The sequence below is a fragment of the Macrosteles quadrilineatus genome, unplaced genomic scaffold (genome assembly GCF_028750875.1).
Source record: "Macrosteles quadrilineatus isolate MER2022 unplaced genomic scaffold, UCM_ALF_1.0 Scaffold_8__2_contigs__length_117827958, whole genome shotgun sequence".
Lineage (NCBI taxonomy): Eukaryota > Metazoa > Arthropoda > Insecta > Hemiptera > Cicadellidae > Macrosteles > Macrosteles quadrilineatus.
In genome coordinates this window covers 115,859,228-115,885,247 of record NW_026542601.1, presented here as the reverse complement: position 1 = coordinate 115,885,247, position 26,020 = coordinate 115,859,228, and the positions used below count along the sequence as shown (strand labels likewise).

General features: G+C 33.9%; 1 protein-coding gene across 1 annotated transcript in view; it reads left to right on the top strand.

The window, feature by feature from the left end:
* LOC129000688 (uncharacterized) overlaps positions 1-20,848 on the top strand; it is a 34,958-nt gene extending 14,110 nt beyond the window's left edge. Inside the window, exons 3-5 of the mRNA XM_054427649.1 lie at positions 15,069-15,200; positions 16,793-16,927; positions 17,702-20,848. Coding sequence (XP_054283624.1) covers positions 15,069-15,200; positions 16,793-16,927; positions 17,702-20,848 — 3,414 coding nt within the window. The remainder of the gene's footprint in view (positions 1-15,068; positions 15,201-16,792; positions 16,928-17,701) is intronic.
* Positions 20,849-26,020: the final 5,172 nt, after the last annotated feature.

Below are 26,020 nucleotides of genomic sequence, written 5' to 3'. Positions count from 1 at the left end.
TCATACAGTGGTTTATGGTTCTCTATTTGCCCTTCTGTGATGTATGACCTCCCTGTATCCGGTGTGTTTATACTCTGAATCCAATGGAAAATATTCAGAATATACTATACTATACAGATTTCCTTAATTTACTGGTAGATTACGAAAGACTTCTAGTATGATAGAAAATACATAAACGGTGTACTGATGGAGTAAAAAACATGGCAATCAGGAACTCTGCTTATCCAAATATGTTTTTAGGGATCGGTAAATCGAAATCGATCACCAGTTACCTTATATAATTATTTACGTGTCTATTTTCAAATTTTATGAGATTTATTAATAACTGTGAGTAAAACGAAATGAAGTAAAAATAATATACAAGAATATATTTCCATGCTTGTTAATTCACAGAGCTTTTGTTGGATACTTATGTGATGATTTAAATATTAATCCAGTAAGATTAATTTAAATAGATAAGAAGTCCTAACTTTAAAATATCTTTTTTAATTATATTTTAAATGATTGGGATTAAAAGATTATCACCTTACTAGTACGTTGTTTAAACTGAATAGTAAGTTAAAGCAACTGCTTTACTCAATGCAACAAGATTTTTATGTATCTAATTAAATTATCTCCTTTAAATTTATGTTAAAATATCTCTTACTCCTCACAAATATAGTATTATTGAAATTTTATAATACTAACTTATATAAAATTAGTTCTGAAATTCTTCTAAATTAGACTAATCTATCAAACATACCTATTTAAATTTGCAAATAACCGCCATAAAAAAAGAAAAGACAATAATATAACATCCGATGTATATTGCTCACGTAGAAACCTTATATAAATAATTTGTGGCTTATAAAAATCCAGAAATTATCTTATTCATTAGAATACTTTGACAGAAAACTGGAATTCAATTTTCCTTGGATTACTAATTACATGGTCTGGAAAACGGCAAGGGCTTTAAGAAGACATTAATTATTTTTACTTATTTTCTTTCAAACCTTAGAACTACTTTCCAATCAAAGCTATTTTCTGATCTTATTCAATTTATCATACCAAACTGTTTTAAAAAAATTTCTAAACACATATAGAATGTTATTGTGTTATTGTTTGTATAATGAATTTTCCCCATTACAGTTAACTACAATAGAGTGCAATCCATTAAAATAAAGACGATGTTGAATCCTAGATTAAGATATATGAAATACCTGGATAACTTTACCATTAACAAGTATTTTTCTCTGAACGGTCACCAAATAATTGTATAAATTTTGCAACCTTGAAAACCTAAATGTTTTGTAGACCCAACTTAACACTCGTTTAGTTTTCAAGAATTTGTATCTCACAATCGAAACTTCGTAATCGAAAGTAGGCGTGGTTTTGAAATAATACGTGATTGTATTCCCGTTTCTACACATCCTGTAAATTTTGTAGAAATCTTCTCAAGTGACGCAATGCAGAATGAAAGTGAATGCTGATGTGTGGAAGGCTTTAAATTGTAATAAAATTTGCATTTTCTTTATAGTACGTGTAATGTATGTTGTATTATACTTAATTATTTTAAGAATTATTTTTACAATTTGATTATACTTATCACGCTCTACTAAGCCTCTAAGGTTATACAACTACCATGTTTACTTCTTATTTGATGATAATAATCACAACTTTCATGTTTGGTTAACTTAATACAAACCATATTCAACATTCAATAATATATTTTGAGGAGTGCAGATTCGTTTCGAAAATGAAGAAAACCACACAGGAAAATAATATGCCAAATCTAAGTCGTAAGCAAACTATCTTTATTTTTGATTACTAATTAATTTAACGTACATACTATTCCATAAACCTAGCAATCGCAAGAGGTTAATAATTGTAGCTAATTGAAAATAAATGTTTTTACCCTAAATAATAATACATATGGTAAATTTATTAATTGAGACATAAATGTATACATTTTCTGATACCAACACTCCTCATCTAGTACCGGGAATAGGACACACTTCTTAGGATGGATTTACAGTAGAGGTAAAGGTAGAATTTAAAACAGCAGGAAAATTTAATAAAAAATTAAAAAATAATAAAATAAATATATTCATTAATGCTAAAACATATCTTTGCAGTGTCAGTCGTAAGATATTTCAACCTAAATACAACATTTTAGTTTCATAACAGAATTGCTCAACTTTGGGTTGTTTACCAAGTTTGTCTTTTCAGTAAACGCAACAAGATATACAAACCAGCTAGGGTGAACCTAAATGTAAATAATATTTGAATTCTTCGAATTTCTCAAAGACAGATTGTTAGTTTAACAACCAATGTTGTAACTTTACGAAACTAAATTTATTGCTTTACTAAAGTGTACCATTTCGTGTAACCACTAAAAAACTGTGAATACCTTATAGGTTGGTTTATGACGTGTTCGAGATATTATACTGATAAAGAATACTTACGAATATTGGACAAGAAATAGTATGTATCATGTGTATCATAAACATAATTTCACTAAATCCCTATTTAGCCTTGAATATAGTTATAAGTTATTTTTTAATTATTACGAGGTGTTAGCCCGTCCTACGTACGGGAGTAGTCAGTTAAAACTGTGTATAAATCAGAACAGCTAGCTTTCACGTAGGCTATAAAGACAAATTTTATTGCAGCTTACAGTAGAAAGAGTAATTATCAATTGAGAAAGTGTATAGGCCTAGTCAACGATATCACCTTCCAATTCCATCCAAATTCCATAATCAATATCAACACAATACAATTACTCATACTATACACAATTTCCAGTAGGTCTGAATAGAAACTCTCTCAAATAAAACGAAAACATCCAATAAAATTAACAGTACACATAATTATAACGTTGGTGACCTGACATAATTAAACGAATCGTCCACACATATCCTTTGTATCAAATTCACTGTATCAATTGCAAAATAAATAAGTGTAAACAAAGAAAAGTAAAAACAACAACATATAGTTTGTTTTGGTAAACAGCTGAGTCAAAAATAAAATAATATTCATTTGAACAAAAGAACTGGTCACGTGTTGAAGGAATTTAAAACGTAGAACACGCTAGTAAAGCTAGTGGCGTAATTAATTGTCTGTTTATTATCCATTCCGTTATCAGTTCTAATATCCTTGATAATTAAACCACCCTCATTGAATCAATGTACATCGTAATTCCCCATATTCATTTATTTAAACTATAAAATATTCAGCGCCTCCAAATGTAACCACAACTAAACACACGCCAAACAAATATTTCATAAAAAGATGGTTAGTCTAATTGCAGTATCCTAGGTCAATGATGACGTTGTGCTCAATCTATGTCATTCATATCTGTATATCTTTGGATAAAACCCGTCTGGGTTGTGGTGGTAATTTAAAATTTTATTCCTGAGGATTCTTGATCTCCTTCTTTATGACATCAATATTTCCGGGCCTAATCCAAACAAAGTTTAATCATTTAAAAACATTGATTGTAAACAAACCAAGATGAATTAAAACGTGTAAAAATGGATTTTCCTACCCTTTCCTAAAACAGTTGAGCAGTATAATAATTTGCATATCCTTTTTTTAAGACTCGTGTACAGAGCCTCGACTTGTATACATCGATGGTGTTACTTTTCTCAGTGGTATACTAATCTTACTTGTTTCCTAAAAATCAATGACAAATCAGAGTAAATAAAATAACCTCATGGTTCTACAGAGCATTTTTATATTTAACCAGCTGTTAGTTAAAAGAAATTTATATTGCACTAAAACAAACCGAAGATAACAAAGATTTATTTAAAAAAATCCTTTGAACATCCTAGTCTAGTACTGTATTTTACCTATGTATATTTAAATAATCTGTCATCCTCTTACCGAAGGATTGAACGTATCAATGATTAGCATTACACATAGTATAAATAAGTCAACCCTTAGTATGTCTTTTAATTTTATCCAAATGCTGAATTTGTGTTAAAACCGCTGAATGTTTACAGCTGTTATGTTAAACAAATTATATTACACCAAAAGCTAGTTTAGAATATTAGCGTCGGCAGCTAGACTTTTCAAAAATTAAAACTTAATTTCTAAACAACTGGGACCCTAAACTAAAATTATGGCTACGACATTCCCTAGTTCTGGAAATTATCTCTCTTTCAACACAAAAATCATGAAAATCCGTCGAGTGGTTGATTCAGAATCGTGAAATAAAAAACACTGTTTCGTTTTAATATTATAGATTGTTTCCCTATTGACCTGCCCTATACCTGCCTCTAGACCACAGGTGGAAATTTAAAGGAAGTAAGTAAGTAACAGTCCTACTACTAATAGCATTAACATATGGTTTGGACAGTAAGTATTGTTAAACAATGTTGACTTTCAGTTAGTTATATAATTTGTTTATGTTTATGATCCATACTGTTTCAGTTCTAATCTTCATGAAAATATATATTCTAATACAACTCGATATTTAATATATATACTGTAATACTCTACAAAGTGGTGGTTATAACTATAACTACATCATAGGGAATCGAACCAGCATTCTCTGATTAGTGGACGAACTCTATTGCCACCCAGCCATACTGAAGACCCGACTCACGATATGACGGATCCGGAACATAACGATCATAGTATTTCCGCGTCAGCGTTTAGCGACAGAAGGCATAATAGTTCCAAGGAGAAACTCCTAGTGGACCGTTGCAACCGTTGCATTGTCACGTGCATTGTAACGGTTGATCAAATAGCATTAACGTCGCCGTTTGCCAAATGGTTCCTCCATCACGCCTTTCAGGATGTACAACTGGCGTGAGTCCTTTATTGGGTAAGCTGATAAATACGCTGTCAAATGTACTAAGATGGCGTGATTGATGTTTTGGAGTGAGCGGGAGGATTAGTACGTTTTGCTTTCTTTATAAGGAGTAGGTGGAAGATTTGAATGGTTTTGTTGGACAATGCCAAATGTGGTAGGTTACATACGTTAAAGATTTTACTTCACTGGCTATTCCTATTTAAACTGTTATTATACAATTGTAAGGTAGTTGGACTGTGCAATAGTAGGAGCGTAGGGGTTTTTTATAAAACACAACCCAAATTACAGAGAAACACTGTTTTGGGACAAAACAAGCAACCTTGCTTTTTTGCAGCATTACTGATGTATATTTTGCATTGTTGTTGTTGTTGTTGTTGTTGTTGTTGTGTTTCGTTGTTTTGCATTTTGCTTCATTGTTTAGTGTCATTAGCAATTTATTGTTTATAAGAACATAGTTTGTCTAAAATGCACGTTTAAGTATACAAATTTAATTGCTATAGCTAGTCTTAACTTTGAGATGTACATTGGAAGTACTTGCACACGTATGAGTCTACAATAGTGGTGAATGGGTGGTGAAAATCGTGCAATTTCCTTACGTGAAACTATATCAGTGACGTAACGTGTGTGTATGAGTAGTGTGACGGCGACAGGAAACAAGGAAGTAACTAGCCACGCTCCGTGACAATTACCATACTGCATTGACAACCTGTCATAAGTGCAAGAAAGTAACTCAATACGCACGTGGTCCTTTACGAAGACAGTGTTGTGTGTGAGAGTTAAACTGAACATGTATGAATGGGGAATTTAGAGTGGAGTGAAAAGTAAAATTAGCAGATTTCTTGTAACATTTAATGAAATTTCGCTGGTCACGGATTGTTGTGTCCAGTTTTTAATAAAGAAAAAGCTACTGTTTTTATCAGGACTTTTGAGAAGTAAACTCAATAGAAACACACGTTGACCTTTGATTGGATTGTTGATAATAGAACATCTGTATTAAAAGTATTGAATGTCATTATTTTAATAAATAACATGACCGACTTAACTTGTAACACTTTAACACAGTAAAATAGCTTAAGACTCTTTCTCACATGGCCTGTAGCCTGGAAGATAAGCCTCAACTGCCAAGCTTGAACTGATGACTTTGATTTGTACAAGCCCACCTTTCATCCTATTGTAAGAGCTGAAGATTTTTTTTTACGTTTGGGATATTTTATTTTACTGATGTTCACTCATTGTCTCTCTCATATTCTAGAGTAGATTTAATGGCTTGAACTTTACTCTTAGTCTGTAATATTAGAGGTAAAGCAATAGTTTACTTTGTAATTAAGGTAAAATAATTAAAATGTTGTATTAGTATCATGAAACAATTAAATAGTAAACTACATAACCATTCTCAAATACGGGTCAACTCCGTTCAAAGTATCGTCTTTGGCTGATCTATTAGGATGATAAATTTATAAATTATGTTTTATAAATCCTAGGACAATTGGTGTTGCCAGTAAAGTCTTTTTGAGGAAAACTGTTGAATCGTATCAACTTCCGAGCTGTTTTAGGTGTTTTTTTCTGTTTAAGAGGAACTTTAAATCGATGGTATCCAGTCGACTTTTGGTCATTCATCACATAAAACATCTGTAATAATCACGTGGTTATAAAATAAGTTGATATAAATTTATTTTTGGATTTATTAATTTTTTAGCTTAAACAACCGTAAATTGGTGACCTCATGTCAATAATTGAATTACCTGTATCAAAGTTTTTCCTACGACATTGTTAGTAAACATCAGACACAATGTTTAGCTTTAATAAAATAAAACGTTTGTTTTCTTGCAGATCCCTGTACATAACTTTAATATATCAGTTGGTTGTATTACCTTTATAATTAAGTATTATACGGTATTATTAGATTCAAAAGCAAAAGGTAAACAAATGCATAATATGCACCAACTAAAGTACAACACTGATTCAAGTTTAACACCTTAAGTTCCCACTTTATAGAAATAGTAATCAAATATCCTGTATTTCGAAAAGGTCTTGTGTATGAAAATATAGAAACCAATAATTCCAATGTTAATATGTCAATCATTGTTTATAAACATATTACAAGAATAGTCTCCTGCATACTTCTGTGACCTCTGGTCAGCGGACGAAGGAACCAATTAGAAACCCCCTGTTTTCGGCAGTAGCTGTCGTGCCTTATCTCCCGATCATAATTCAGTTTCCGAAGGTTATTATAAACACCAGAAACTTCCCAGAGGCTGATTAATTGTGTAAATTAAGGCAAAAGCGAAAGTGAAACCGCCGTATTTAAATGCGTGTGAGGCTCGGAGTCACATGTATCCAGATACGAGCGTGAAAGCGAAATGGATTGGATGACCTGGGACCTGTCATAAACAAACGCACACACACACACGCACACACACACATATGCATACACAAGTTTAACCCGGGAGAAGCGAGACCGCCTGGACCAATTAACCCGAATCGTCAAAGGCGCCATCCAACCGTAAGTTATCAGGGTCAGAGTTGGACTAGACCATATCTTACTAGCTCGGTTACCTAATGTTAGATCATCGCTGGAAAATGCGGTCAGTGCCAGGTGTTTATCATTAATAAAAGTTATAAATTTGCTTCTACTTGAGCACAAGGTGAATTGCCACATTTAAGTGCACTTGAGACGGTGACAGATTTACCTCATGATGTTATTTTACTACGGTAAGATTTACACGAAGAAAAATTTGGATAAGTATAGATTCTGTGCTTTTGTGCATTTACAACCATTTGATTCTTATTTACTTTCAATAAATCGGTCGAGATGCTTTGGGTAGCTTAGTTACCGTCCAATCCTTTCTGCTCCTTAGCGTGTTTTTCTACTTTAGCAAACGTTCCATTCCCAGCCGTGCTCATGATCAATTATGAGAAAATCTTTGAGATATCTGTACTTATTTTTTAGCCAACCAAATATTTTTTCCTAGAATCGAAAATACTGTATTCTGATTAGTATTCGAGCATTATAACAACTTTTTGATTTATATTTTTCATAAAATTTGCTATAATCTTAATGAACTTTGCTTCAACCTTCATACGAGCTAAGATGTAAATTCTTTTCTCGAAAAAATTAAAGTATAAGCACATTTTCAATTTAACGTGTATTTATACGTATATACGTGTATTTATACGTATGCTCTTTTGTGAAATAAACACAATTAATTTGACCTAAAAAAAGTAACTATTATATTTAGTATTCCTATATCCAAGAAACCTCCAACTTAGCATCATGCTAACCCAGTCCACTGTGCTGAGTACGATTTCAATTTTAAATCGAATCTTCTCCATCTGTAACAAAAGGCACAATGAGGAGAATGTTCAGGTTTGAAATGAAGACATTGAAGACACGTTCACGGATTCCTCACGTACGATGACCATTGTCTTTCAATATGGCGGCCTTGCACGTCTGTATCCACTTTCAGAACAGGAGAGTCTTGTCTGTCCCCTCTTGAGAGCAATTCCTCTCTAGTCCTCTCTTTACTTCTGTTTCTACGATCTGGCCTACACCTGTATCATGGGGCGTGAATTCATTTTAGAAAGGGTTCAAAAGAACGTTGAACAAAAAGTTTTGAAAAATTTCATTTTGAATTTACTTTTAGCATTGAAATAATTCTTTATCGTGAAAAGGCGTTTTCGAAAGGGAACCACCATATTCTAGACTTGTTACTTTTTAACAAAGCTCTTTTGATGGAGATATTTGTTTACGATAACCCAAAAAATGGCATCCAGCTCCAGAATTTATCCAGCTTGAAATCCAACCAAGGACCTGTGGATTTGAAGAGACAATTTATAATTGTGCATTTTAAATTTGATTAGATTTTCATACTTAATAATTTTTATCTGGGTGTTCTTCTTTTATTTTGGTGATGTGCATTTAAGGTTATTCCAAGGCAACATGATGATTCAAATTAATTTACTGGATGGGAGTATCATACCTAGAACATCAGACAACTCGATTAAAAATTATTTTAATTAATGTTAATATTCCTGCTTTATTCGTTTGAAACTGAAAAAAGACTAGGCGTCATTTACTAACTACCAGTTAAAAATTACATTTTATTCAAAGTAATGGTTTTTTTGATTGCGTATATGTAACTAGTTGCAACAATTTGCACATTTTAGAATTACCCATGATCAATCACAATTTGCTTAAGGTAGCAATATATTTTATATCCTGTATATAAAGAATTAGACACTTTCTCAAAATTTTTTGCTTTAAAACATCATAAACGTAACATGAACTAAATACATAACTAATTAAATACCAAATAAATAAATTAAAAACTTAATATATCAATGCTTATCTCATGGTTATTTTTTTCTATAAAGAAACCTTGAATACACAAAAGCAAAACAGGTTTGAATTCGAATGAATGAATCACAGTGGAATAATGTTTCTATAATGTATTCAAGGAAACGTATACGCTCTAAGAAGAGGTTTCAAGACTTAATGAAAGGGAGCAGCCTTACCAAGAGTGAGGCCTCTAATCTCCTGTACCGTGGTATCAACCCAGCCCAGCTCTATAATCTGGATGAAGACTTGTTTTGACCAGTAGAGGCGCTGAAGTCGGGCGAAAGTAGTCCCTTTTGCTTTCTATAGAGTAAAGTTTACGCAACTTGAAGATTTAACGTACCCATAAAACTGACCTATCATTTTCACAAAGGGAAAGTGTGCAGGTGTATTAAGTAACTCTTCCAATCTTCTTGACGATATATTTTTAACAGTATTGTTAACTCATTGTATCCTGATGACTCCTGAGGAAAACTTTTTGAATAACCCCTAGTAAGCCATAACATTTATTTTTAACAGTATGTACTCTTTCTAAATTAGCAAATCACGCACCTTATTATTTTATACGCAAGATATAAAAATTCTATATGGTTTACCATATTTGTTTATTTTTTTTATGTCAACGCCAGTGAAAATTTTACTGGAGAAGCATTGAATAGTATATATTGTCGATTTTAGTGCGAGTAACGAAACCCATATGTGTTGTGGATGTACTGGGATCCAAACCCATCCATTCCGCATCGAAGTGGGAACCTTTAAAAACCATTCAATAAAAATTTTGAAGGCCATCCAAGATTAAATCATCATGAGTCACGGCATAAACAGATTTTTACCGAGCAACAATGATGAAAAGTAATATAAATTTGCATCGTCTGGATCTTCAGTATTTAACATATTTGACAAAAGACACTTTATCAGGGGTGGTTCAGACTTTTTTGTAACCGTAACACATCTTTAAAAGTGTTAACTCGTACAGGTGGTATAAAAAACGTCGAAACGGAGAGGTCCTCATTTTGTTGTAACCGCCATGCCTTAAACATTAATTCCAGGTATAGTTTTATATCTAGCTTAATTAAATCATAAGTGATAAAAATAAATGTATCTTCCATTAAAAGTGTCAAACAAATAAAACTGTATTTTATATTATGAAACATCTTTAAACGATGATTAAATTAAATTTCCACTTGATGATAACAAAACTACGCTCTATATAGATGAGAATATTCAATTAAGCATGCAGCTCGCTGTGTCAGGCTTAATCCCAAGTCTATACAAACTAATCCAATCTCCATCCAATAGCAGAGGGAAGCCATCCAAGCCACAGTCCAAACTAGTGTAATCCAATCAATTCGGTCGACTGTCAGATGATTGGTAAAAATGGACTCTAAGCTGGCTCAACCCTGCATAAATGGCTCATGGCTGCTAGGTGTCAAAAATGTTACTCATGCATAGGTTACTAAAAATTATGGTTTAATTGCTTTCATAATTAGGATTTTATTGTTAAAAGTTGTTTGAAGACTGTTCATATTTTTACTTAATGTTATAAATCTTTGATGTTCATTAGTCAATTAAAGGGTCTTAATGGAGGTATCGCAGGAATTTTATTACCAGTTTAAGGATCCATAACAAAACTATAATATTAAAATTAGATAAATATTACGTACATTTAATAAAGAACATTTTCCTCAAAACAAAAAAACAATAGGGAAGTCCGATGTAATTACAATTGATTATAAATGTACATAACTAGAAACATGAAACGTTTAACATATAATAGTGCAAAAAGATTGAAACCTGGAATTTATATTCTAAAGTACCGAAACACGATGATTAGATTTGATGAATTTTCTGTACATTTGACGTTTGGAAACTTTAAAAGCCTTTGTAATCTTAGTCCATTCATTACAGGCAATTAGAGGTATAACGAGATAAGATATTCCAGATAGCTTGTTTTATAATTTAATAATTAACCAGGAAAATAAATTTTATATAAAATTAAATCAATTAGCCTAATATGGTATGGAAAAATATTGTTTGGCATTAATTTGAAAGGAACGGTTACAACATTCATGGAAACTGATTAACATTTCTTTTTAGAGTCTTAAATAGGAAGCCATTCCATCTCAATATCAAAACATCCACTAAATAAAATTTAACCAATGAAGGGCATGAATTAAACGTCTTTAATACAGGAAACTTTATAAATAAATAATTATTTAAGAAACAAAATCCATAAATAAGTTTAGGTGCATGCTGTAAACAATTTTCGGTGCGTAACAATTAACACCATTATTGAAATTTAATTGACACGGTAAACCCCAATACTAAAATATCTTCCAACGATCGAACCGGATGACTACTGTATCGATCAGTAAGTAAACCTGATTACTACAGTATAGTACAACCAGCATACCTGCTTATTACAGTATAGCACAAACAGCTCAGGTAATTTCATACCTGATTACTGTAGTATAGCACAACTAGTAAACCTGATTACTACAGTATAGCACAACTAATTTACCAAACCTTTAAACCAAATTTCATCATTATAGTACGACCAGTAAACCGTATTACTACAGTATAGTACAACCAGCATACCTGATTACTACAATATAGTACAACCAGTAAACCTAACACATCCAGCTGCTTCACAATCTGGTCTCCCACATTAACAGAGAACACTGGCGAAAGTTGCTCAAATTAACAGTTTTACTGTCTAGAAAGTGTCCTAGGACACTAGAGTCTAGTGGAATATCATCCAGAAGACATTACAAGCCTTTTTGTCATGCAGTTTATAGGTTCGTTGCCTTAACTGGTATTAACTTGATTTCAATTTGACAACATGAGTTGTAGTTATGATATCTCTAATTTTTGTCTTCACAGTGATAAATATCTAAATAAATAGCTTAATGTGAATATCTTAAAAATGATGACTTGTTTTGTGGTACTTTACTAAAGAGGTGAAAGAAACCTAATGAGAGGATTGTGATACATCCTATCTAAAGGGCAGCTTAAGTGCTATGACAAGCAGTTAGTAAACCTTAAACAGCTGACTGTATGTATTTGTTTTGTTGGAATGTCTCACGACTTAGGTAATTTGTCGAAATTTGTCACAAAATAATGCTTTGCACGAATAGATTCGACAAAGTAGCCTTATAAAGTGAAATCTATGTGAATCATCGGTTAGGCCTACCTGTAATTTTAACTGTTAGGGTAAGAAAATGGTTATCTTGTAAGAGCTGATAAACCAGGCGTTCGTAGTTCGATATCAGCTCCCTGCAATATCTTATTACTGTAGTCTCTACTTACTTTCTCCAGTAACTTACACCTAACGGTATGTACTTCAGTGGCTTCAGATAATCACACGAATAATATTGCAATCGTTCTTTTATTTCAACTCTACTTTAAACCAAGTGTTTGAGATGCTGATTAGTTATAGTGTTCACCTGAAAATCAAAAGGTTGCCGGTTCGATCCTGAGAAAAGCAGTAGCTTTTTGATGGTTAGAAACTGGACCCAGATGTTCCTGATTATTGGTGTTTAAAAAAATGATGCTAACCGATAATACAGCTGATCTTAGCCAATAACAAAGCTACACAGATCATCTCACAACATTCCACACTCATCCTTTACTCATATTTGGGTTAAAATACGCACCTAGGTGGCGTCCTAATCTCATAAGGATAGTGATAAACAGGCATATTAGATATTAGATATTAACCATTGTTTTATGAAGTAAAGATTGTAAACATTACTTTAATTATGAATACAAAATGTGTATTCTACAACAATTCACATTTCGTTTCATGTTTTATTTAATTTGATATGAGTACACGAGCAGTATATGTTTTTTAAAAAATTTAGAACAAAGCATCACTTTTTTGAAGGGATTTAGTTTTACAAGAACGTAAGGGGTTGTAAAAGCTAACTGTTCAATATGTATTTTTCTTTCTGTTGGCGATAGTGTCAAATGCTATAGATTTCTTTTAATCCTTTTCTATTATTGATAATCACTCAATATGACCGAGAATATCAGCTTTGTACTGTATGTGGAAGTATTTTCAAAGAGTATACAAGGGGCTAAAGAAAGAGTGTATTATTGATGTGTAATCTTCGTGGATTAGTTGAATCATGTGAATTGTGAAATTATAAAGCAGAACTATACATGACTAGTTTGTTCTCAGAGTCAATAATTCCAAACTAACTTCAATTACATTAACCACTTAGTAGCTACTTAAAAAGATCGGAATCGTCTGAATCAAAATGTTATATGTTACTTGTAGCTAATAAAATTAAAGCTATCCAATGCTTACATTACAGATAAATTATAGCTAAAAGAAAAATCTGAATTAAGAAAAACTTTGGCTATCGTTAGGTGTATTGTTATTTTCAATTTAATTCTATTTTCTTAAGTAACAATCGTATAATTCAACTAACACAAGTACAATTGAACACCAAAGTTAAATTGGAATGATAAAAGTAAATATTTCTTTGAAGTCAAATCATGAAAGAGCACGGATAATAAAAAGCCTTCAAAATCGCTTTGTCCAAAACAAAGTAGGATAAAAAAGCGGCACTAAATTGCTTCCCTGAACAACCTCTCTGTCTGATTCCCTCCCTCTTCCCTCTCTCCTTCCTCAAACCTCTCTGTTTTGTCTGCTAGATACGCTTTTATATCAATGCTGTTTGTTGCTTAATATATTTAGATTTAATTTATGCAAGTTTCTTATAAATCTATTCATTGGAGAAACCTCTACTGGTACTCATTGAATAAATCCTCTTTTTATCATTTAAGTTTCTACCCTAATTATTATTTAGTTGCTAGTAATATTATTTTATTACTTCAATAGCAAGGAGTATGATTTCGTCGAATGTGGTGAAAATAAATTCCTTATACAAGATGTACCTAAACGGTCGATGGATCAAATATAGTAAATACGATTATAAATTCGCCAAAAGAGCACGTCTAAGTATTTCGGTAAATAAAATATAGAGGGAGTTTTGCTACTCACTAGCCTACCTAGAAATGTTCAATAATAATAATAATAATAATTTCCCTCGATAACATTACTTAAAGTATTGGTCTAATAACAACAACCTTTGTAATTTTGGCTAAATGTTATTTGCTACCTTCATGATCTGTTTTGGCAGCACTAGAATAGAAACCGATGGATCTAGTCACTTAATAGGCATTCGATATTCTGAAATTGATGCAACTTTACACAATCAAATACCAAGAATTTTGGCTATATTGTGAAGTAAAATGCCTTATCTTACTTTATAAAACATAAATAAAAATAATTTACCGTCTTAGTAATCAAAGATTAAATAAACACAACTAACTGGATCTTTATAGATTGACTACTAATTTATATCTTTTCATATCTACACCAAATAAGGGTCCTTACTTGTGGCATTCATTCTACTACCTGTTCACTAGTTTTTAAATATTTGTATATTGAAGTTAATTCATAAATAGGAGCAAATAAAATATTTTTTTTTGTGATTCGGGATCCAGATGTTTCAAAAGTGAGGTTGGAATCTTAAACACATTTTTATGCGTAAATTATGAAAACACCTTAGTTCTTGTGACTTAATCAACAACAATTTTACACTGCTACAGCAGTTTTTACAGTTTTACAATTTTTCAACAGAATTACGGCTATATTTGTCACATAAGTATACTTTAAGGGAGAACTTGGATTTTTTAAGAATATATGCTCCAGTTTATAAAACCCCTTAAGTGTTCACCTGCAATAGGAGTGTACCAAACTGCTTTTATGATGATTTATTTTTAATTCCTAACCAAAACATTTTTGTCAGAGTATACTGGTCGTTCAACTGTGTGGAGTGTCAAAATATCTAGCATTAATTATATGCTTTATATTAAACTATATCAAATACAATAAATTACTATACTTTTAATTTGTTTCAGCATCCACCAAAGTACGAGTTCGGTTACGACCTCAAGGACGGTTATGGCGGTTCTCAAGGTCATTTGGAGACAAGGGATGGAGAATTTGCACTGGGGAAATACTACGTCAACCTTCCCAACAACGAACAGAAGGTAGGCGATCAATTTATCAAACTGAGTTTTTACCAATATTATAAAACACCCCAAAAACTTACAGCTATTAGCTTTTTAAACGATTCATTGAAATTTCACTGGAGCTTAAATTTTGTCACATGAGACACGTCAATCTTACATGGAGGATTTCCTCTTGGCGAATAGTTATTTGAATTGTTGCCATTTATTTCAGGGGTTTTTACTTCTCTGTGGTAGCTAATAGAGTCGAAGAGGTTCAATGTACAGGTTCCCTAAGCTACGAGTCATTGACTTTAACCTGTGAGACTTTCCGGTTTGGTTAGATTAACCAAACTTTTACTGCTGCTGGGATACTGAGGTGCACATTGTTTAGTATGTTTTTAATGCCATTTTACAATTTACTCAGTAAAGATACAATACAACTCATTAACGGCATAGGCTATGTGTAAAGCTATCGGTTATTGAGTTTTTAATATCGCGAGAATAATACATTTCTATGGATCTTTCGTAGGTACTTTGTAAACTCAAACAAACGGGTAATGTGATGTAAAGTAATTTACAAATACCCATATTACTTTTCCGTAGCGTTATTTCACTGTTATTTGATCACGGAATGACCAGTATGTCCATGCTATTGGAAGGCAAACTCTTATTTTGTATATCTATATAATTAATACGCTACATGAAACTTTGTCGGTTGAACTCCTCCGTCATTTCTTAACCGATTTTATCCATTGACGTCTCATTGGAAAGAGCGTGTCGCGTAGATTTGCAAACTGGCCTTACATTTTTGAAAAAGTCCCTTGCGCTCTGCCCCAGTGGCTTTGAAAGTTCCCATGTTATCCTTATGAAGAACATAATTGTTTACATTTTGATCAGCTGTATAATTTAATTGCTGTTATTTATTTTCCAATTCAATGAAACGCATTGAGTACATTTATTTACTATTTGAGTTTGTGTAAACATCACCCTCAAGACGGATCGTGTTAGTATGGTTGTATATTAAATTTGTGCATTTATCGTTGTTTTGTGTAGCTATAATTAGTTTATTTGTTGTTTTTTCTTTCTTTTAAATGCCTCCGACGCGACGAACCATATACAGGAAGCGTAATCGTGATAACGACCGCAGCTACAGAACAGTGGCGCGTAATAGAAAGGCTTAAATGGCTTAACTCATCACTACAGTCAGCACCTGACCCTGGACAACCTCAACTATTAGGTTACAAATGCGCCCTAACACTACCCCAAAACGACTTTTCGTTCTCAATTGGCCCTATATCAATGACCTGTGTTGCCTGTACAGCGAGGCATTTTGAGAAGGAGAAAACCGGCCGGAATGCTTTAGGTTTATCAATAACGAAGATAAACATGGTCTGAGTTACACACCGGTAATCTTTGAGTTGACTCTTTTAAACTCATTGTAAATATGACTGTTATTCGTTTTGAAATAACTCCTGTAATACTTTTCAATTACTCGAATTCGAGCAATATGTACACTAGTATATTAATATTAAAACAACTTTGCATTGAGAAAATCTCGTACACACATATCACAGTGTCTTAGTATTGGGTTTCCACATATTTTTCCACTAGTAACTGCCACATGTTTCCAGGTGGACTACTTCGCCGATGACTGGGGCTTCCACCCTCTGGTGGCGTACAAGACTTCCTCTGGAACGTCTTCCATGTCTACACAGTTCGCTCTAGGAGAGAAGGCAGTGGCTGCTCTCTCCAGACAGTACGGAGTTGTGAGTAAAACAATGTAATAGAGTGAATAAGCAACGTAATTGGATAAGGACCTTAAGAAATGTAAGTGACCCTAGCTAAGGTTATGTATATCTTATATAGGGTGGAAGGATTACACTAGGATTATACCTTGAATTCTTTTTACTGACTTATGGCATCTATAGCAATTTGGAAGACGTTTAAGATTTCCAGTTGTACAAGGCTAGTTGTGGAAGAATAGAACAATTACTATTCCAAACCATAGTATTGTGTTGGAGTGAGCTGGTCTAAAGGTAAAGGTCGGGGCTTCGGAGCCCTTCAGATATTGATGCGTCCTGGGTTCAAATTCTGCCAATCACCATTAGTTTTTATCCCGTTGAATCCCGCGACCCACTAGAACTGGCTTGATGTGTAAAGCAGTTCCTCACTAGTACCGAGTGCCTTTAAGGGATTGGAGGGTCGGACGTATGAAAAGTTAGTATTGCGACATACAACATAATGCTGTCAACAGTAGCATGCTGTGATATTTTTTCAGTCATTGAAATTATTTAAAATCCAATGATATGTTGTCTTAGAAAAATATACTGCAGCTTTGATTGAGGTTTGAAAAATGAAATAACAACTACGTGATAGAATATGTAAAGCTTAGGTCGATTGTACACTTTAAAATTCTTTAACAGCGAATGTGATTAGGACATTCACACTAATGGACATCCCTATACTGAAGAGGGTTAAGTTCGTAAAACATACAATATATTCATCCAAGGCTCATGTTTACAATAGTGATATTGTTTCAGGCACCCCCACTGGAGATACTAAAGACCAAAGTCGCCAACTCCATAGTCGCTGGAGGACCTCAGGTGTTGGTCCAGGGAAGTTCCGGGCTGATACCCGGGCCTTCAGATGAGCCGGTCCACAACTCTCTAGAAGCAGAGTCTTACTCAACCACGTCTGCACCTCCTAGCGAACATTACTCTGTGACTCCGAGCTCGCAGATCTATCAAAGCACCCCTTCAGTGTCTGCGCAGCATGTATCAGGGGGAGTGGAAGTATCAACGGTATCTCCGGCTCAAGCAGCATACTCTGGAGTTTCAAGTACCCAGTACGAGTCTAATCAAGAAGGATTTTACAGAGGCAATTTCGAATCGCAGAAACAAGCATCAATATCTGGTTCACAATATTCTGGATATTCCTCAACTGAAAACTCCCCTGTTCCCAGTTCAGGGTTTGGAAATTCAGAAAGCGAATACCAGTCACAAAGTCAAAGCTATGAAACTGCGTCAGGATCAGCGGGGTATTCCACACCATCTCCAAGTTCTTCAGGGCTTAGCTATTCTAGTCCAACAGTTTCGTCTCAAGGATATCACGAGTCGTCGACTGTTGCGAATGAACATTCCGATCATCAAGTGACCTCCTATCTTGCAGACACGAACTCCGCTATAGATGTGACTAACACAGGATTAACCCAGGTGCTGCCAGGAGTGAGAGACTATTCTCCCAATACAAGGATATCTGCAGTTCTTGTCGGCGAAGGTGAGAGCCACTATGAAGATAATGAAATACGGCAGGAATATGTGTCATCTACTACTCCTAGTCCTCCCAAGTCTTTTAAACCCATTGTCGTTAGTGACACTGGTTTGAATCCATCTACTCTTGCTATATTCCACTCAAACGTAGCCTCGTCGACTGAGAGGTATCGCTCAGGAAAGATAGGTAAACTCTACCATAGAGAGGGAACAGTTGATTCTGGCTACAGCACACACCAACCAGAGGTTACTTCAAACTCTCTCCCGTCTGTTGGTTATGATTACCAGTCGACTCCAGCCCCAACACCAGAGCCGGTGCTCGTCACACCTAGAGTGCACCCAGCATTGCTTACTTCATCTGGTAACATTCTAGCCCCTATTAGAGCAGGAGTGTCAATATCAAATGGCCACGACGAGGAGGATTGTGACGAAAAGCCGGTCAAAGAAGACGAATCGAGTGAACCAGTAATTGAAAAACAAGAAGTAAGGGAGGAGGCTCACTACAAAACTACAGTCGACATCCAAAAGTCAATCCCGTTTGAAATTCATCCTAATGAAGAAGTATCCCAGGAGTATAGCTATGAAACGAAGGGTCACACATCACAAACTGGGTTTGAAGGTGTTAAGGAAGACTATCACACGGAATCTACAGCAGAGGTTACAGACGGAGATTACAAAAAGTATTCAAATGAGGGGTATTCACAACAACAAAACCCAGGGGATGTAGTTGCAAATGGGCATACCGGACAAACGGATTACCTGTCACAAGAAAATAATGGTGCAAGTTACCAACAACAACAAGAGTACCATCATCAAGAATCAGGAGATAGACAAGTGCCTGTAGCATACAACCAGAATCAGTACAACCAGAACTTCTTGCAACAAGTAGCATATGCATATCACCGTTTGGCCAACAGTCATGCGCAACAAGAAGCCCAAAATAATCCAAGCTACTCAGTAAACGCCCCTGCATACAACCAACCTGTGTATGTACCTAACAGACTTTACTATGTTTACCTCCAAAGGTATAACCCTTACGTAAACCGGTATGGTAGTCAAAGTCCAACATATGGGAATTATCAGGGTACAACCTCTCCAGGAGCACAGTACACTACAGCTGGCTATAATTATGGTCAAGAGGGTTTAAGCCATGGCTCAGGTGGGAATGGACAAGCGTATGCTCAGGAATATAAAGGTCAGGATAGCTATAATTCACAAGAACAAGTAGGGTACTCTTCATATGTAAACCACGAATCTGCAGGTGTTGGTGTGGCAAGCTCATACTCTCAACATAATTCAGACGAATCAAAATATAATTCAAAGGTTCCTTCAAATGAGAATTCGAATGGAGTTGAACATTTTCAGTCACTATCACCAACGCCATATTCAGTAACGAGCAGTTACGAATCTTCCAACCAAGCATCTCAGGAATACGCATCGCAATTAAATGCAGTTAATTCTGCCCAAGGAGTGTCTGTACACCCTGATAACCAGCATGTTCAGTATTTATCCACTAGTCATGGAGCAGAGAGTGCAGCTTTGACTCAGGAAAACTACAACGAAGAACAGTCAATTCAACATGAAAACGGCAATGAACGTCATCAGGACAAATACGCCGAAGAAGCTAGCAATGAAGTGCATCACAACGCGAACGTCCTGATTAAAGAGGTTCCCGTTCCTCAGTATATAGAGAAAACAAAATACGTAGAAATTGAAAAACCCATCCACATCCCTCATCCATACCCGGTAGAGTACACAAAAGTAGTCGAAAAGCCCGTACCTGTTCCCCATCCGGTACCTGTTCCTCAAACTCAAATTGTTGAAAAACACGTCCCCGTTCCCCAACCTGTTCCAGTCGAGGTGACAAGAGTTGTTGAGAAGCACGTTCCCGTTCCACACCCAGTTCCTGTGGAGTACACCAAAGTTGTAGCTGTTGAGAAGCCGGTACCTGTTCCACAACCTGTGCCGTACGCCGTGACGAAGCTGGTGGCCGTTGACAGACCTGTTGCTTACCCACACCCGGTACCGGTTCCCTACGCGGTACCGCATCCAGTAGGGGTGCCTGTGCCGCATCTGGTACCGTACCCACATGTGGTTCCAGTTCCTGTCAAGGATTACCGTCCGGTGTACATCTACAGGAAATCTACCGGAGGACGTCTTCTGCATAGAGAGTTCCCTCACGCGAAATATGGAAAATCCTCCCCAGCTTTCAGGCCTAGTCAGCCTGTGTTTAACTCTCAGTACCCTCCGCCCTCCTACCACGTCACTACCTACTTCAAATCACCCCATGGGAAATCTAGAGGCCAACCAAGGAAACTCTGTATCGAATACGGAGGGTTTAAACCACCCCTAATACCTTCAGTGCAAGTTGATGAAGATCCCAAAACAACCTATGGACCAGCCGAGCAGAAACACTAAGTCACAATACACAGATGTACATAATCATTTAATGTAATATTTTGTAAATAACGATTAGTACCTAAGGTAAATATTTATGTAAATTTTCGTTTGAAATTGGTGAAATCAAAAATGAAATGATGATGGTGAAATCCTTAAAATTACTTATATCAAAAAATAATACTAGGCTAGATTATAAAATCTTCCTTTGTAAAATATTTTGGCCAAAAAGATTTAGCGTTAGATAATTTTCCCAAAGATCTAAAAAATGTACTGTTGTTGAAAGTTGTTTTTGAAGAAAGCATTAGTGATCGTAATTGTCTTTATGTTCTGCTCAACTAACTGTAGTTTTTAAACACTATGTAAATAATATGAATAGCCTATTAGGTAGTTTTTTTTATTTCTTATATAAATCTTACTCGTATGTTTCATGCTTATCTTAAATAAGGAGGTTGATTTTTCGTCTAAATTAAATACTGGACCAGGATATGAAAAACCCACTGTAACTACAATTTAGGGCATTCGTAATAAATTATTGATTAAACTAGATAGGATATAGACACCAAAACGTTTTGGCACCCAAAAAAAACTATATTTTAGATATTATAAATCAAATTAATTCTTAATGCTTACCCCCATTCCTAACATTTTATACATTATATGTATAGGAGCTTTTCAATTGTTGATTGGATTTACACTATAAAGTTATGTTGCCATAATTACACTTGTAAAGAACCTAGAATAAATTATAGTTTGTAGTTTTGTTACTATTGTGATGTTAACCTTAGTCAATAAAGCTTACTGTTTTGTTTTGCGTGTTTAATATTTATTTCCTTTACATCTTAAGTTAGAATTTCTTAGTAACCCATGTTTAAACATATTTATAGTACTTTTACTTAGCGTAGATGTCATAGAACAAACGTTTTAAAACTAAACCTTAACGGCAAAACTATATTGTTAGCAGGTATATAAAAAAATGACTCTTTAAATGAGAATTCAGTGTTCTCTTTTAATTAAAAACTCATATCAAGAATAATCTATGCCATCAAAACTTTATAATACAGCAAATATTTTAAAACGTGTTTCGCGTATTATGGTGGATATTTATTCAACATAGTACGTTAGCTATCAAAAAAAAAAACTTTTATCTATACAACCGAAATACAGTTTCAAAACGTTTTTTACTATCTTATAGTAAAAATACAACAGCAAACTTTATATCTCGATATATTTTATTGAGGAATACAAATTATACAACTTTTTTAATAATAATCTAATAAATAATATTACACTTATTATATTTTTAAAATGTTAAGCTAATTATGGAATAAAATATATCAAATGTTCCTTTTCATGCACCTTGTGTAAGTTAAATGTTTTCAAAGTTTGTTTAAAATACTAACTTTCATTTAACAAAAATTAATACATTTAATTAAATAAAAAACATTTATATAGGACTAACTGTATATAGAAATAAATAAAATTTAAAAACTGGCTCTTTGAAGGAAGAATACATTATTAACTATACAGTATTTATTCACATTCTCAGTTTCAAACATTATGGAACGCCCTGTATTTTTAAACGCTACTTGGTAGCACAACTGCTAAGCGTAAGTAACAGCAAACATGAAGGCGCTACAGTCTGGTCACATGTAGAAATAATAAACGAAGTCAAACGATACTTAGGGCCACAAGTATACGTTTACTAAATAAATAACCTTAAATAATATACGCAAATATTGGTACTGTCTATCACTACCTATTTATTAAGTTTAAAATCAAGAGCTTTAGGTGTTAAAAAGTTATGAATATATTTGGAAAAAATCCCATACAGACATAGTAAAAAACCAGATAGTAACCAGATAGTAACCAGATAGTAAAAAACAAGATACCAGGAATGTCGGATCCATGTTTATATGGTGTTTTTACATTGTTTAGACCCAAGGAACAAATGTATTAAAGGTTCCCAGAGAGTTTGCTTATGCCCTGTATTTAAAAACCGTGTTAAATTATTTATGGCCGTACGATTAATGCTGTTTCAATTATTGTAAGCCAAATAAATTAAACGACTGAGTTTTTGTATAGAAAATACTGTAGATACAAAATACAACACGTATCTATAAAGTGTCTACATCTGTTGTATAAATTGAAGCTGTTTCGTGGTATTTGGACGAATTAAATTGGTTTACATTTAAACTTGCCTGTTTCAATTTGTTGAAATGACCACAAACTACAGACATTTGTTTAGCTAGAACTACCGGTAATGACTTACTCTGCGTTGTTATATAAACATACGGTACTGTCATTGAAATTCTGTGTTTGAATATTAGCGAATTTCCCTATAACTTCCCTATAGGGAAATTCGCTAATATTCAAACACAGAATTTCAATGACAGTACCGTATGTTATTACCGTAGGTCTTATGGTAAGACTTAGGCCCGGGACCTATTTACTTTTTCATTTTGACGTCCCCAGAGGCCAAAAACACCATTCGTTCAAATATTTGTCTCTAAACCTTCTTAAAGAGCTTAAAAAACAAACAATTCAGTATATCAAAGTGTTTTTGTACGGTTATTGGTTACGGAGAAAACTAAAAAAATTGTAAATTTAAAATTACCATGTTATTCTTATGGAGAATATTGTAAAATGTTGTAGTTTGCTTGTTTATGGATATATTTTGATCAAACTTGGCAAATTTATTTATTTTATAGTAAGCTATCAATATTTTACTAAAAACACACTTTATTAGTTTCCTTGCAGCAGCAAACCTAGGTACTCGTTAAACCTAATGTTATGAAATAGATCAATTGAAAATCAATTCAGCCAAATGGAAATTCGCTTAGACGGCAAGTTTGCTGCGGCGGGGGTATTTTTTATTAAATGTGATTTTAAATTCTTACATATATGATCCGGTATATTTACATTATACCTAACTGTAAAACATTATAACATAGGTACATACATTAAATGGAAATACATTATCAAAGTTCTAAAATATTTAATAATGTATCACTTATTCATGGTTAACTGGGTTTTGAGGTATTTTTATTAATAGGATGATAAATGCTATTGCATGAGTAAAAGTGAATTCAGCTAATATAAAATAGTTTGCTGCCTATATGTATTGATAAAAAACTATCCCTACTTTCAAGAACCATTTACTCACATTTTTGTGTTCCGCAAGAAATCGGCACAAATATACAAAGAAAAATGTTCTATCAAAACTAATCTTTTTGTTTGCAAGGAATCCAAGCCTAGTTCCTAACTATTTACCAGTGTGGTTAAAGTTTAATTTAATTAAATACTACGTAGACAACAAAACTATAATACTTAATACAGTTTAACTATTTTAAAATATGTTACTATAGAGACTCATATACAAGTGAAGAAATTGTATGTTTTTAAAGAAAACATTTATGTTCAGAGACACACAATTAAAGTTTCAAGTATTGATATGCGTTGTAGTGCTAGAGTTATGATTGCTCAATAGAGATGCTCTTTGCGAAGCCAACCGACTGTTGAAAGCCTTTTAGTGGAATAATGTGCCGATATTGTCAAATGATAACAAGCTGTGCCAACTTCAAGTGAATCGAGATTTTTCACGTTTATAAATGTTATTTGTCTTACGTAAAATATGTTCTAACCCTTAATGTTTATGTAACAATTACTTTTCAACTGTTTCAATTGCTTGTTAGATAGATAGAAAAAATAAAAACTAGCTGTGCGTTGAATGTATCCAGCAATTAAGGGGTGAGCTTGTAAAGTACAAGGATGATGTCTACTGATAAACAGTTAGTAGTGGTAGGGTAGGTGCCACAATCCGAGCCCACAACCATAGATTAAAGGAGTTTTTTTATCCTAGGACGCTAGGCATGAGCCCGGGATTGCTTTGCACATTACTTCAGGCTACACCTAGAGGTTGCTGTATTATCACTCTGATAGAATCCATTGGTGATTGGGCGGATTTGAATCCAGGACATCTTGAACTAAGTCCTGCGCTCTAGGGGTTATATTATCTGTGGCTCTAGTCACTAGACCAGCTCGCTCCCCCAGACATGTCTACTCCTTAAATCTATGCCACGACATCACTGCCTTGTGCCTGAAGTCCGTTGTGCTTCCGCCTGAGCCACCGATTCACCTAAAATAATAGGACTTAGGTCTGTAAGATTAAAAGTTTTTTTTCAGTACAGTCTGTTAACAATCGGAAAGTTCAAGCACAAAAATTCTTTATTAGTGTCATAGATTACGATAAAAAACTTTAGGTTGTTTTCTTTAATTTGGAATACTTTCTTCCTTAAAACTACCAACAAATGTTTAAATAATTAGTACCAAATCCTGATTTAGGCTTTAGTAAAAGCAAGTCCTTTTGTATACACCTAACACTAAATGTCAGCAAAATGTATGGTTCAAATCCAGAATCAACCATCGATAAACATATCATTGTATGTTAAAATAGAAAATATAAACTTCGAACGGATAACGTCATTAAAATATTTAAGCCTTCTTGTAGTGGTTTTAATACTGATTTAGTCTTGGGAGCTGGAAACCCGTACTACATTTATTAAAACGAATGAATTCTTGCGTTGCGCGTAGGACTATCGTTGATTGATATGCTCATCCAAAAGATTACAAAGGAAAATTAAGTTTGGCTCTTAATAATCTCTTTAAACTGATCCTTAATAGGTGTATGTTGACTAGGGATAAATAATCGTATCATGATTTATATAAAACATTTCAAAATACTCCTTAATTAATTAAAATACTAGTTATAATGCTCCATAAAAACCTTACAAAATTATTGCTGGAAATGTTGAAATATTCATGAAATAAAACGATAATAGTATGCTTGTAAAATAAATTTCAAACAAAATTGTCAAGGTGATGTATACAGTGCTCTAGAAAAACCGATAATAGTTGTAACGACCCAAAATCCGTCAAGGGGTAAAAACCCGATTTTTAAAAGTTTCATTTTAAGTATTATAATTTTCTACGTTCGGCCGCGCCCGCGTTGTCAGTCAGCGGCATCGTAGGGACAGGAGTCCTACGTCATCGTAGAGTATAGCATGCATATAGTATGCTTATAAAATAAATTTTAAACAAAATTGTCAAGGTGATGTATACAGTGCTCTAGAAAAAAAAAACATACATGCTCGGTGTCAAACATTACACGACGCCTGCTATTTTTCAACGCTT